At 39.5% G+C, this 14513-nt stretch overlaps 1 protein-coding gene across 1 annotated transcript in view; it reads right to left on the bottom strand.

Annotated features, from left to right (window-relative positions):
• Positions 1 to 1980: 1980 nt before the first annotated feature.
• The window catches only part of LOC118409031 (conserved oligomeric Golgi complex subunit 1-like), a 26888-nt gene continuing 14355 nt past the window's right edge, over positions 1981 to 14513 (bottom strand). Inside the window, exons 20-28 of the mRNA XM_035809905.1 lie at positions 13985 to 14144; positions 13761 to 13854; positions 13479 to 13556; positions 13012 to 13088; positions 12673 to 12838; positions 12380 to 12511; positions 11413 to 11610; positions 10917 to 11067; positions 1981 to 2763 (exon numbers count right to left, since the gene is read on the bottom strand). Coding sequence (XP_035665798.1) covers positions 10921 to 11067; positions 11413 to 11610; positions 12380 to 12511; positions 12673 to 12838; positions 13012 to 13088; positions 13479 to 13556; positions 13761 to 13854; positions 13985 to 14144 — 1052 coding nt within the window. The 3' untranslated portion in view covers positions 1981 to 2763; positions 10917 to 10920. The remainder of the gene's footprint in view (positions 2764 to 10916; positions 11068 to 11412; positions 11611 to 12379; positions 12512 to 12672; positions 12839 to 13011; positions 13089 to 13478; positions 13557 to 13760; positions 13855 to 13984; positions 14145 to 14513) is intronic.

The following is a 14513-nucleotide window of genomic DNA, read 5'->3' as shown; positions in this document are numbered from 1 at the left end:
CCAGAAACTATTTCACGTCCAGTTTTCCCACTCAACAGCCAGTATAGAATATACAAATGCTTAAGACAAGGGACAGTGTAGTACAGTTTAGTCACACAGCAGCTTTAGGGGATATTGATAACAAGAAGTCAGTTATAAGAGATGTATGCTATTTATAACTCACCCCTGCCATGTATGGGAGAACATAGGCACAGTGTGTATGTGGCTGGAATACTGATTGGGCCTGGCATGCCAAATCCACCCCTGAATTTCAACCACAAAACTCCAGCGAATCCCTACAGTAATTTGGCAATCAATACAGGGTGAGAGATGGCTGGCATAAAGAAGTTAGGGAAGCTTCAGTTGATTCAAACAAAGGGATGACACAGACTCTAGAGTAGCTGAGGAAAAGTCTTGAAGAAAGGTTCTTACCAAGGCAAAGAGCATCATGTACTCTAAAGAATGAGAAAAGATCAGTATAAGTACAAGTTTCAAACTCTGTAAGGGAGCTTTTTGAGTATGAACATCAACCAATTAAACCATCCCAAGCAGCTTCTCTACTGCAACAAGCATACAAAATTTTCACTTGGGGAGTAACTGGGAGCTGGCATTTACAGACTGCTAACAGGTGCTTTATGGGTAAGTGTAAAGCCATCATTCAATGTAAATTATGCACATTGCAGAGTAACTTCTCTCTAGTCCACCTTCTTCCATGTATACTTTCAATATGGATATCATTGTGTGTTTGTCTGCAACTTGTGGTTAGTCACAGTTTAAAAGAACAATGAATCAATCTGGAATAATCCTTCTTTGGGCAGCAATGTCCAATAAAGATAACTTGAGACCAGGCCAGTTCCAGTTTATCTGCAACATCTATGTGCATAACTTTGAAAATATTGCCTGCAGAATGTCTATGCATTCATGCATATCCTAGTCTGATAAATTAGGACATAACAGCTACTGTAGCTACTCTCCAAGCAGAGGTTAGGCTCCGGCTGTTTTTTTAACATCTTTTTTAGTCGTTTTTAGACTTTCTATTTTGTCATTTTTCTTGAAGTATGCCAGCAAAATAAAATACAAAATAGAAAGCCTGATAAAAACGACTAAAAAAAACAGCCGGAGCCTAACCTCTGCTTGGAGAGTAACTGTAGCATGAGTTCAGCGATAAGCCAGCAGTTTGAAAATACATGTTAATTATATCATCCCAAAACCTTAGCCTCCTTTGACTCGTAGCGGGGCTAGCTTTTATTTTATGGGGAGGGGGCAATTTTCAACATTGGCTAAGGTTCTCTAATGCAAGTTGTCAGTTGAACTGAATAAGACCACCTGAGGAATGAACTCAGTTTAAGTGGTCTTCATGCAGGGGTATTCTTTATAAACTGGCTGCTGGAGGAATCAAGATACAATGTTAACTTTATCTGGTTGTTAATGCGATTCTGGATCCTGGCCAATATGGGGTTGGGTTCTCCTATCATTATGTTCAAACTGCACTGTTGTGGTGCTTACTTGTGGTACGTATGGGAGACACCATTATGCTTCTTAAAACTGTTCACATTGGAGATACTATGATTTAGTGAAGTCGTCCAGACTTTTTTTTATCGGAGCTGTGATGAACTGGAGCAATTTCAAGACTGACGACATGCAAAGCTCCAGTGGTTCAGATCATGATGTTCCACCCATCAGCTAGACCTCTGCAGTCTCCATAACACATTCCATTCGGTGGTGGTCTCATCATAGTACTGCAAGGGCTGATGACAGGTTAAAAATGCTTACAAAAATCCATGTCTGTTCAAAGAGTCTCTTTCTTGCATTTTGCATTGTAAGTTAAGACCGTTGATCCACCCACTAAAAAGTTACATCTGCTTGGCAATAAATACGCCGCAAGTTCTACTGTAACAGTGTGGTGGAAATAAAAGAATGTAGTAGATCAATTAATTTTTCCACTTCCATGCCAATCCTCAGATTGACAGGTTTTAAACGTCAGAGAGCAAATAACGCATATCCAAGAATTGCAGATTTTATTACTATGTTTGATGCCTCCACCAGTCTAGATGGCACACAATCTCATCAAGACTTCACCAAAATACATTACAATGTAATCTTGGCTTATTATTACAGAACAGTTGCCATTATATGGCTAATTAAAGCTCAAAAGCAAACCGTACCATTTGTATGGTCAACCTTTTACGACATATCAGTATGAGAGACACAGTCCATATCACTTAAAAGTTACCATCATTGTACTGTGCAGGTTGTAAAATATTGCCATTTCCTCTAGGATCCAAATAACAAAAGTAAGTGTGTCATATTCATACAGTGGACAAAGTATGGTAGTTCCTATTCTTTGAGTCTCCAAAGATGCTGATTTTACTGTCATATTCATAACATTTAAGTTTAACATAATGTGACTCAGGAATACATGCACACATTGCCAATTCTATTTCATTCCTGAAGTTATGTTATTCAATTTTGGATACATTTGTTTGTTGGAGGTTAGCTAACAATGTAGTTTGTACACTTAGACGTTTTTCGTTCCTGTACAGAAAATGATGGTTTCATCTTTGATGCCTTCGTAGCAGGTCAGGATACACCCCCACATCAAATATACCTGGTATGTTCTGACTATTTCTTGGCCAGTCAGAAAACTGAGCTGACATGGAACAGAGACTACCAACTTGCACTATGGACAGGGTGAAGCTTCCTGCATCATGTGACCAGCTCTGCAGATGGACATGTCTTATGTAGATCAACAGCTGCATGGTCAGCACCTGATGCCAGGGATACCTGCACACAGAACACAAGAGTAAACACATTTATTTGATATGTCTGACATTGGTTTGGACAGCAAAAAAAGTCAGGATGAAAAATGAATGTGCATTGTTATGCTGTGACCTTGTGTGGTACATGTTAGGTTGACTTGATCTCATTGATAACATCCCCATGCATTGATTATCCCCAGTTTGAAGAAAAAATGTAAGATGTAATACTATATATGATATTCCAGTGCCAACCTATGATTGGCTAGCCTGGGTACCATCCGGATAGTAGTTCGCTCCTACGTTCGCTTCTGCTATCCATCTGGAGATGTGCGCATTCAAACCGTTTGGCGGTAACGTCAGTTAATGAGCGAATCTAGGAATAGGTTCTAGAGCGCTTGTTCGATGACAACAGGCCTCCCACGAGCGGGCAGAGGGCTTGTCCGGTGTTGGAACGTCTGTTCGAACGAGCGCTTGAATCCATTCCATATTTCGCTCATGTGTAGGGACCAATCAGCGCCTGCTTCCAAAATTTGGACGATTCCAGACGTTGAGATGGTCCGCGTTCCCAGACGGAAACACAGAGAAGCGACTGTATATAGTGTATAATGAATGTCAGAGCTAGAAGCGACTGTATATAGTATATAATGAACGCCGGAGCGAACTACTTTCCGGATGGTACCCAGGCTAATGATTGGCTGTATCCACTTCATCTTTTTTTTTTCTGTCTTGAAACAAAATGGCCTAATGTACCATTCAGGTCTAGTATCAACCGCAAATACTTGTGTTCTTCCATTCAACAATGCATGTAATGCAATTAAACTTCATTAATCAGCCTTCTGTTGAGTCAATCTTGGGATGCATTTTTTTCTCTCATTCAGTTATTCCATTTAATTTCTTTAAAAAAAATTTAAGTTAGTTGCCAGCCATAGTTGAGATGATAAGCAGTAAACATGCATAACTTTATAATTTGCTTATCAACACCCTTCAAGACTAGCACATTGCAGTAGTGGTGTTCCACAAAGCATTCAAGATTGATGTATGAAGGTCAGGGACAGGAAAACAAGTGATAAGCCTTTTGACTTTTTAAGAGACAAATGTCAAATAGATTTTGAACAGACTCCATCTGTATATGTTCTACAATTATACTAAGAGAGGTGGTGGTTACTGAGGTGTGGCCAGGTGTGAGGCCTTAAGTGTTCACCTGTCCCACTTCTGATGTCTGGAGTGGAGGGAGCTGAATGTGTGTGTTATGAATGGAGTAATGACTGCCTTACAAGTAGCCAAACGAAGAAAAATGAAGGGCAAAAATGTACAACATTTGATTCCCATTTTCCCCCACTTACAAGGCAACATTTATTGTATACCATGGATACAAAAACACTAGTATGAATAGATCTTGACTAATTGCAAATAGCAAAATCCAACAGTTATAATTTAGTTGCACATGAGCACATACAGGCACATGCATGCCAGGGAACACAGATGAATGCCCAGTCTTTACATACACTGCATCAGGAGTTATGACCTCAGGACCATCCTACAATAAATTCACAGCTACATTAGATCAGACAGGATCATTTAACACAATTTACTGACCAGCACTTCTGCATTATTTGTATTTCCTTGTCTTTATCCAGATAGCCCTCATTGGCATCAAATATTATGGATTTTATCCATCTATTCTCAGCCAAATAATTATACATTCCATGTTTAAATATACATGTATGTTGTACACTGATGTTGACATGACCCAGTAAAAGAATATCTGGCAGTGATATCATAAACAGTACAAGGACACAACACTTTCAACCACATACAACTGCATAATAGATCAAAGTTTTAGCAATCTCATTATAAAATGGGCTGAAAATTAGCACGTAAACCAATATAACATCATAAGCAGTAAAAGGATTCCGTATATATGCATGTCATGCTCAAAATACTCTTCCAATCCAAGAATAACTGGAGTACTCTGTTGTAAGCACGTACTGGGAACAGTTCAAGTCTGGTTCAATCTGGGTAACCTTAGATCATGACCAAGTTGTTGGCATTCAGGTTATAAATAAGTCTGTTTTATCTTACATGTTGCCAATGCAAGCTTCCTCAGGGCAACCACTATGCTGATCTTATTCGTCTGAATATTTTTAAGCTAAGACAAGGACATTTCAATCTAATATTAGGACTCCCCATTCTGCATGAAATGAATGAAGCACAACAATATGGATTTTAATGCACAAAACATTAGAAAAGATGCAACACTTTCTTCAACTGTTGCTTCCAAAATATAACATTTAGGGGTTGACTTATATCCTGTATACTTTTTTGTTGAAAACTAGAAGAAACAAGGCTTCTCAAGTTATGCTGATAACAGATACACACAGCTCACTGCAGTACTGACAGAAAATGCCAGGGGAACCACTTCAAACTTGACCTCCTTTTTGGTAAACTGCTACTCACCTACCAAATTTCATTAAGATCCAATGATAGCTTCTTAAGTTATGTTGGCCAAGAACAAATGTGCAAAATTCACAGCCCGCTGCAGCACTGGCGGAAATTGCCTAGTGAGCCATTTTTAAACTTGACCTTCCTTTCCACAACTACAGTATTAAACTCAAATACCAAATATTATGAAAATCCATCCACATGTTGTCGACTTATACAGACCCATGCAATGGCAAAGCCGAAATCATAACCTTCTTGGCGAAGGTAGAAAATGAAGCAGCAAATTTGAGAATGGAGAAATCAAATTTGTGTGGCCTTATGTTATAAGCTTTGGAAGTGTATACACTGTGAACGGACAGAAGCCGTCAGCAGATAACTGCATGACAGCACTCAAACACAAGTGCACAAAAACATCAACCTAGCATAACAGTTTATAGTCCCTTCATATCCAGTCACTGTACAAGAACAATGCTTTTCCTCCATTCTGTCTTTGCCACATGCATTCTATTTCTATCATACAAGTAAGTTCCCAGATGAGGTTTGCAAAAAGATCAACAGGACAGGACCAGTGACAGCATAATGTCCCACATATATATATCACAGGGTTTTCCATTGTACATGAAGCCATTCTCATGAGTTGTTTTTCAACATGTAGCACCCAAAAGTGAGTTGCAGTGCCCTTCTCAGAGTGACAGCAACTTCAATGCATACCTAACCTACCGCCTCTTTATTCTACACTGTAGGAGAAAACCATTACAGCATCTTCAGCTAGAAGGAGAGGTCTGTAAATCATGTGGTATAACTGACCATTTCTCTTTCAAATGCAAGAGAAATTCATGTCAACAGGATTACTTCTGCTTCAGAAAAGCCGCTCCAAGAATAGTTCCTTCACTTGTACTGTCCATGAGAGTAGGGTACGTTTCATCCCTAACCTTGAATCAATACCCAAGGATGAAGCTCATGAATAATCGTAAGTTTTTCCAATAACAGTCTGGGGAGAATGTTGGTATTACACCTGCAACCAGTCGTATGCACACCAGCAATCTTGTTTGTGTACAGGTTTCACTTTGTGTGTGATTGTAATGAAAAATATGTCATGTTAAATATACTGTACATATGTCCTGCAAAATTTAGCTGTTTTTTAATGGAAAAGGCTGCCATAGCCTGCTTACAAATTCTATAGCATGAAAATTGCACAGCGACCTACAATAAAATTGGCCTTTGGTGCCTGATTAAATTTCTAAAACTGCGATTACCAACATTACATATTGATCACTATTCTCTTTACAATTTGCATAGGGAACACATAAACATGATACTAATGGCATAAAGTATACATGTGTCTGTCAAAACCTCTTCTGTATGTAAAATTTCAGTTTCATTTATTAGTATTCACATGGTGCCAAGATCCATTCCTATTACATTGAAGCAGGTGATATTGAATCACATCTCAAAATATCACATGTACTTTCATGACTGAGCTATGTGAATATAATGTACACTGACTCTCATTATAGATAACCAGGGGATGTTCACAGATCTAACTTAAAAGAACAAAATACAGTGAGCAGTTCTGACAAAACCTGGGAGAAATTGCTTGAAAGCTGAAATTCTAGGACAATCTGAGCCCTTCTTTTTGATGATATTTTCTTTCTTTAAATTCCTTCATGATTTAAATTACTGGGGTACATATCTTTTTCCAGAAGATTGCAGAAGACAAAACTTTTCCCCTGTTAGGATGACTCAGTCAGTCAAAATTCTTATCAACAAAATCCATAGTATTAATTCAATACTGCTGGCATAGCACAGAAGAGCTAAGAACGAAGGCATGGACACAGAGTTCTGGTTTTCTTTCGCTTTTAAATTACCGACCCTTCAGGATACTTTTGGGAGGAGGCCCATGACAGCAAAGGATGACAGAAAAGCCAAGAACATCATCCCTAGGTTCTATGAAGGAGGTTAAAACCTCCTTGGTTCTATCTGGAAGCAGAATCAGCAACCAACATTTCCTTCCAGCCATCATGAGCTGGAGAAGAAGCAGGCTTATCTCTGTGCCCGTCTGGACTTCAACTGCTACGTTAGGCTGGGATAGGTTCAACATTTGTTTCTTGAATTCATGGCTATTTCTTTTTTTCTTTTACAATTTAGACCACTTGTTAGTACATGTATCATGTATATTGACTGTCCTATATGGTGTAACAAATCAGAGGAATGTCAGAGCATGGATACATGCTGCAAGTATTTCAATGTGAGTAATGCTGTGACATAATTTGCTACATGGCAGAGTCATACCAAGTCACCTCATTATTCCAAGGTCATGAAAACCTAAGAAATAAAGCACAGTGTAAATGTGTGATAAACTATCAGACTGGTCAACTGTCATTTAAAGCAGTTACCCAGTGGCTTTAGATATGAAAAACCATCTAAGCTATGAGCAATTAACCAGACATGCAAGGTCACATCTACTCTTTTTGATTAGTGCGTTGGGTTCTTAACATACAAATCTGACATGACAAATACGACCCCAACATCCGTGTTGAGCCAGGCTAAAACCTGGTGAAGCATTGATTTGATTCTGCCAAGTGGAGGTAAAAAAAACATACATATACAACTCTTTAAAGCATGGTATAAACCAGTAACAGGGACAGAGCCGCACAAAGTAGGACACAAAACTTTTAGGAAGCAGTTGCGTGCAAAATAGGATATCAATTTCCAACGATCAGCATAATTAAGATATGAAAGACTCATCCTTGTCTCTTTTGTCTGACCTTCAAGATGGAGGGCTGTAAATTCTAACCTGGATGATTCATTGCCAAAATTTTACATGGTGTTGAAAGGTCGTCTGTCAGAAAGTGTTGCACAGTCTTGTGCGTTGCATCCATATTTCATGTAGCCTTGAAATTTGCTTCTCATTATAAGGAAAAAGTAGGTCAACGGAGCAACTGGGGAGTGAAGCAGAAAATCTATGAAGAAATTGGGCTTTGGGGTAGGAAAAGCATCCACGGACAAAAAGATGATTGCATGCAGTCAACGTAGGACTTTGTTCACATTGACAGTTTACACCAAAAAAAAATATCTAGGGTTCTTGCAGGTGCCTGTTGTGATAAAGAACATTGAAAATTGTATTTAAAGGCAATGGTTTGAAATATTCCATTCTTCCATTGTTTGTTAAGGGTTCCATATTCAAATTTCATTTCATTGCTGTCACACCAGAGCATGTTGATAGAGAATCAATAAACCTATCAATGTATTGATAACCCTCATGACTAAGGCAATTTTGTTTTCGTGACAAATGCTCATAAAGGTAGACATTCTAGAAATGCATATTATTGTCAATTGGAACATTCCTCCATTGACACAAGTGAGCGGCTCGATTCAGGGGGGATCTGGAGCCACCATGTCTGAGGGAGAGTTTTACACACACATAGACATTACACATCCCAGAAGACCATGTGATCCAACCATATAAGGTAAACATTCTAGACAGTAAATTGGCACTCAGGTATTGTGCATGCATGTCACGGTTGAGGTGTCTGATGGGTCAGCCCAGGAGTGACAGGGAGTGGTGCCAGAGGAAAGCACAGTTACAGTTATTGGGTATGGCTCTGTGGGGAGAAAATGGATGGAGTCAGTCAGGATGGAGAGCCTGGAGCCTTACTCCCCTCAGATTTGTCCAATGGGAATAGTCTGTAGACAGTATAATAGACATAAATGCAGGCTACAAAGTGAAGGACAGAATTATGGTGCTAGAATATTCTACAATGCCACATGACTGACGGATGAAACAAACCCTAAAACTCATGTAAGGGCTGGGAAGAGCCTACTGATGCATAAACAGGGATTATCATGGGTAAGAATGGGACTTGGAATGTGCTAGCTCTGGAAATGCAATTCTGTCAGTAATAAGCCTATCAGAGCAGATGACTGATTTCAACAATTTGAAGGCAGGACATGGAAGATTCGTCCATACTGCAAGTATGTTACATTGAGATAACACAACGGCATGTATAATCATGAGCGCACCAACTTCAACAGAGAATGACAAGACATCCAGGTCTTTATGCAGGAGCCATGAAATTTGAATTTTCTGACTGAGACACACACAAAAAAAACACTTTCAATAATTTATGATTCCCTGTCTACTCTGTGATGTCTGCCTATATGTGTATTCAAATTTGAAGCCAGATTTTCCCCAAAGGGCAACCATAATATGTAGTTATTAGACAAAGGAAGCCCAGCAGACTAAAGCTGTTTTATATCACATTTCCTACATTATGTAGCCCCAAGCTGGATGCATTAAAAGCAAGAAGTGCTACAGTAAATCCCTTCCTTACATGTGGGTATATCATCTTCTGTACTTCAGATATGGTGCAGTTATGCAGCACAAAGGCAGGTAAACATGTACTGAATATCTCTCCTGGGAGATGAAGTCATCGCTTCTGTCAACATCAACATACTTCAGCAATGAACTCCTCCAATCAAAACGTCCTCTACGTTCATGTTATGGCGGTATATGTACAAAAGAAAGGCTGGGGACTTTGGGGTGTTCACTTATTAAAAAACAACAATTGATGCAAACTTATATGACACCCTGATTACGTAATCAATAATTATAGTGCCACACCCATTAAAAAATCAATTTTTCCTGCATGTGCTTCAGTACTCATTGACGACTGTAAGAAAGGTATATAAAATCAATGGTGATGCTGGAACATGTAGGAAAATTTTAGCAGGTTTCATGGTCAATGTTAGCACATTTTGAGGAAACAATACTGTCTTGGTAATTATCTGCACATGTTTAATCTGGTGAAACAATTATAGTTCAAACTAACTTGTCAGTTAATTTGAATTTTCAAAACATGTCTATGAGATCATGAAACCACATCAAACACAAAATTCATGCCAACATCCAACTAATATAATAAGTTATTCCAATCAAAGGTTACCTACCTAAGGAAAAAATAAAGCTGAAATAAAATTCCATCTACTTGTTGCATGACAACTGGGATACCAATTCACCAAATGTCTTTTCCTTTCAATCCCACCCAATTATATTTCGAAAAGCGCCACAAGAAATATTGATTGAGGTACATGGATTTGGGAAACGGCCAAGAATTAAAGTGTATCTTTGACAAGTGGTATAATGGCAAAAAAGACATGATATGCACTGGGAGAAGGGGTATTAAAACATCCCTAGAAGGCTACAACAGTTTTTTTTTCAGTCTGCATGTTCTCTGATCTTTGCAGGATATTGAAAGCAGGCAGTCTCTGATAGGCCAAAATGTTACTTCTGAAAGCAAAAATCCAACCAACCAGACAATGAGTATTGATCCTTCATTGCACTCATGAACACAAAACCTTTAACAGCTCGGAAGACAAGGATTTGCTTCAACTGATGGCTTGGCACCAAACTATTGGAGTTGACACTTACCCTTCATGGAACACGTAGTCTTTTTATTCATAAAAAAGGTGTAACTTTATATAATATCTTTGTCTCCTGCAGTATGCATATCAAGTATATCTTTAGAATCTAACTTCTCAAAAATCTCACAAATGCCATAATAAGGTGATACGGATAATGTTCACGTCTTTTTTTTTTTTTCAGAATCAAATAACCTCTGCCCCAAGGCCACAGATTACTACAATGCACTGGAAGGTGAAGAACTAGGTAAGTGGGAGGTCCACATGTTGCTTCCCATGGACAGCTATGGCCAAAACCATGCTGACTATCCTCACCTCTTTACTTGTTCCCTTGCCCTATGTTGGAGAGCCATCCAGTGCTGAAGGCACCAATTCTGGAGTATAGAGATGAGGGGCTGGCTGCCCTGGGCAGTCTCCCTGACTCCTCAACATCCCTGCTACCACTGCTACTGAGGGATGGCAGCACCTGCACAGGAAGTACAAGTGCACATTTACCAACAGCAACTCTAAGGACATATTTGGAAAACTGTAAAAGCAAAAACTCTTAAAAACATGCTACTGGGGGGAATCTAAGAGTGAAGCAAGTACATACACATGAAGCAAAATAACATTTAAGAAAACACATTATGCACTACACATACCATAAAACAGATAATTGGATTGTTTTTTGTGATCATAATCAATCACAAAAGGCAATTAGAAATGGCAGACTTCGCCCTCTTTTCCATACTGCTTTGTGACCCTTCCAGTCCCACATACAAAAATGATCACTAACCTTGTTAATATGCAGAATAATAGACTTAACTGTTACCTGAACTTTGGGCACAGGCACCTCTATGGTCTGTCTGGGCTTGCTGGAGTCTGTCCTGCTAGTGATAGGTAGCAGGGTAAACTTGGGGATGGGCGGGGGGAGGGGCAGAACGTTGTGTTGTTCCTGTTGACCAGTACTGCCTGGGGGTCTGCCTGCTGCCAGGTGCCGGTCTGGGCTGGTCGTCACTCCTAACATCACCTGGACACATGGGATTGCAGGTCTTGGTGAACTTTTTTCAATTAATGATTTGTGCATCCACAATTTTACTGTATGGTATAAGGGACTGTAACAGTACAAACTGTCTTAAAATTGCTAAGGTTGACACATTATCATCACATTTTAAGAGGCCAAATTACCATTGGGACACACAAGGAAACTACACGAGTTCTATTAAAGAGATGTACCGATGCAGCATCAGTAATCCTGAGGTATAATGTTACACGCTTTAGAAATTTAAGTGTTCAAGACAATCTTGAGAAGGCCTCTATAACAAAGTTTTATCAATGTGGCAGTATTATGGAACCCGATTGAATTATGAGAGTTGGTGTTAGATGACAAAGAAACCAGTAGTATTTTCAATAAGACATGGAAATTTCAAGGATCAAAATTTAAAAAGAAATTCATTGGAATTCAATGCCATTGCCATTGTTCATTTGTTGTTTCAATGGTAGATATGATTACTCAAAGAGTCACATTGGCTTTCAAGTCTTTTTGTTTGTACAGAGGTCTTCCTCGTGAAAGTACATGTGGAATGAAATGAATTCATGTAACTTTCTTTCAAACTGTAGATCTATGCTTCCTCAAGGGAAAAAGTTTTTCCCACAGAGTACTTTCTAAAAAACATGGGATCATACTTGGAAAAGACACATATGGTCATCTAGACATCTGAATGCGACATCTATGCCAAACATTTTCCTAAAACCTCCTTTTCACTGGTAGCTAAGTTTACCAAACTATATCCACCTACCGAACACCTCTGTGTCAGCCTGTCTAGTGCTTTACTGAGGTGAGGTGTGAAGACATCCAGGTCAAATGGGTCAATGTGGTTCTCTATCTTCTCCAACAGTCGCATGACTCTGTCTGCCTGCGCTCGGTATGCCTGCAAGGTAAGGTCATAATGATGAGAACCACATTCTAACAGTTGAGATCTAATACAGCTTGTACTAAACTGGTTTATTACACCTTAGGGCAATCAAATTGTTATGCAAATATAGACAAATATGACTCCCATAGTTTCATGTTCAACATTTGGTGAGGTACCTGCGAGTCTGGTCCCCTGGCTGACAGCATGTTGGTGATGTATCTCAGGTCAAACACCAGCTGCAATGCACGGGCCTGCGGCAGGGTGGCGCTGTCCTGCAGGAGGGCTTCATAGGCAGTCAGCACCCCAGCACAGGTCTGCTGGACCACCTCATGGATTACGGACCTGCCATCAGGGCAACTGTCAAACATCTGTCCTAGCAACATTCTCTTGAAAATGTTTTTTTTTTCCATCATTACCAATTCAACAGAGACATTTAACCTGTTTGACTGAAATTCTTACTAATTCGCCCCTTCCCTCCAAAATTAACAACATGCACTGCTACTGGTATTACATACCTGCTGAGAGCATGTCCCCCAACTCTGTTGACCTCCCTACAGAGAAGAAACAGCATGGACTGGACATACCAAGATGCCTGAAATACAATACAAACAGGTTAGACTTGCCTGCTACATGGAAAGTTTCGCTGAAGCACTGGTTGAAATTTGCACATGAATAACGCTTCAGTTTGGTGCATTCTACAGATACATTTTATAAGGTATACATCCCAAATTTCAAACACATTCCCAAAAATCGCATAACTTAACATCTTGGTATGGCATCTCTGGGCATTAAGTGCTAATATATAGGAAATACTATCATGATTTAAGTAATGCCAGGCAACAGTAACAACTCTTTTATAATATTCTAATGCATGCACCATCGTCATCCATATGAAAATTTTATGCATCCATGGATGTCATCCATATAATCAAAATTGGCCTAAATGACAGAATGTTCACTACAGGGGGATGAGAGTGCTGACCTGTGCAGGGAGTCTGATCTTGGACTGGACAGACTTGCCTGCCTCCGTCTCCTCCTGTATCTCCATCTCCTCCCAGTTCTGCCAGACATAGGAATAAATTCATCAAATTGGTAGATCAATAGATACTGTAACATTTCTTTGTACTCCAAAAGTTAACTAGGTATAATTTCTTGGCATAAACTAGATATATGTATTGCAATGATAAAATTAATGGAGAAAAATTTCCAGCAGTTAATAGCCAGATCTGAATAACCTGGGACGCTCCAAGAGGAGACAACTTACAGTAGCAGACATGAGCAGGGCAGCAGGGCTGGAGTCTTTCAGGGCTGAAGAGAACTGGTCAACCAACCAGCCGGAGGTGTGCTCTGCCCACAATCTACAACACATTACAAAACCATTGTGAAGGGCAATGTTATATGTGAACATAAATCAATGTATATCATGTCCAAATACTGTTTGTGTTGTTTTCCTTCCCAATCAAATGCAAGGATATCAGCAAATATTACCTGTGTCCTATGTCTGCTGTTGCAAAAAGCTGGCTCCTGAGTTTCCCCCAAGGTGAATTTTCATCCAAAGGTGGCATCTGCAGATTAACATGGAGAAAACACTGTGTTGTTCCCCACGAGCACTCTCCAAGCTGTTGATGGGGGAAATCCTGACCTTTTCCTTATATGCCGTCTTTTGCTGTCCCCACCAGCTGATACACAAGGAAAAGGTCATGATTTTCCCCATCAACATCTGCTTGGAGAGTACTCATGTGTACAGACTGATTCTTCTGTTTCCTATCTATCCATAATCAACTACTGGTTCAAATTCTTTATTTTTAGCAGAAGTAGGTGCTGATTTAATCATCAATGTTCCTTAAAATAACACTTTATTTGCAAGGTGTATTCTGCTTTGGAATAGATAAAGCAATGCAGGACAAAACACAAATCTTCAAACGCATCAATCATCAACAAACCCACAGGGCTCCATTTCCACAGCATGACGTATTACCCCACTTATCGACTTTGTTCAGTACAATACATATAGCCC

This window comes from Branchiostoma floridae, chromosome 2, assembly GCF_000003815.2.
Source record: "Branchiostoma floridae strain S238N-H82 chromosome 2, Bfl_VNyyK, whole genome shotgun sequence".
Classification (NCBI taxonomy): domain Eukaryota; kingdom Metazoa; phylum Chordata; class Leptocardii; order Amphioxiformes; family Branchiostomatidae; genus Branchiostoma; species Branchiostoma floridae.
Note: the sequence above shows the minus strand (reverse complement) of the source record. Positions and strands in the feature narration are given on the sequence as shown.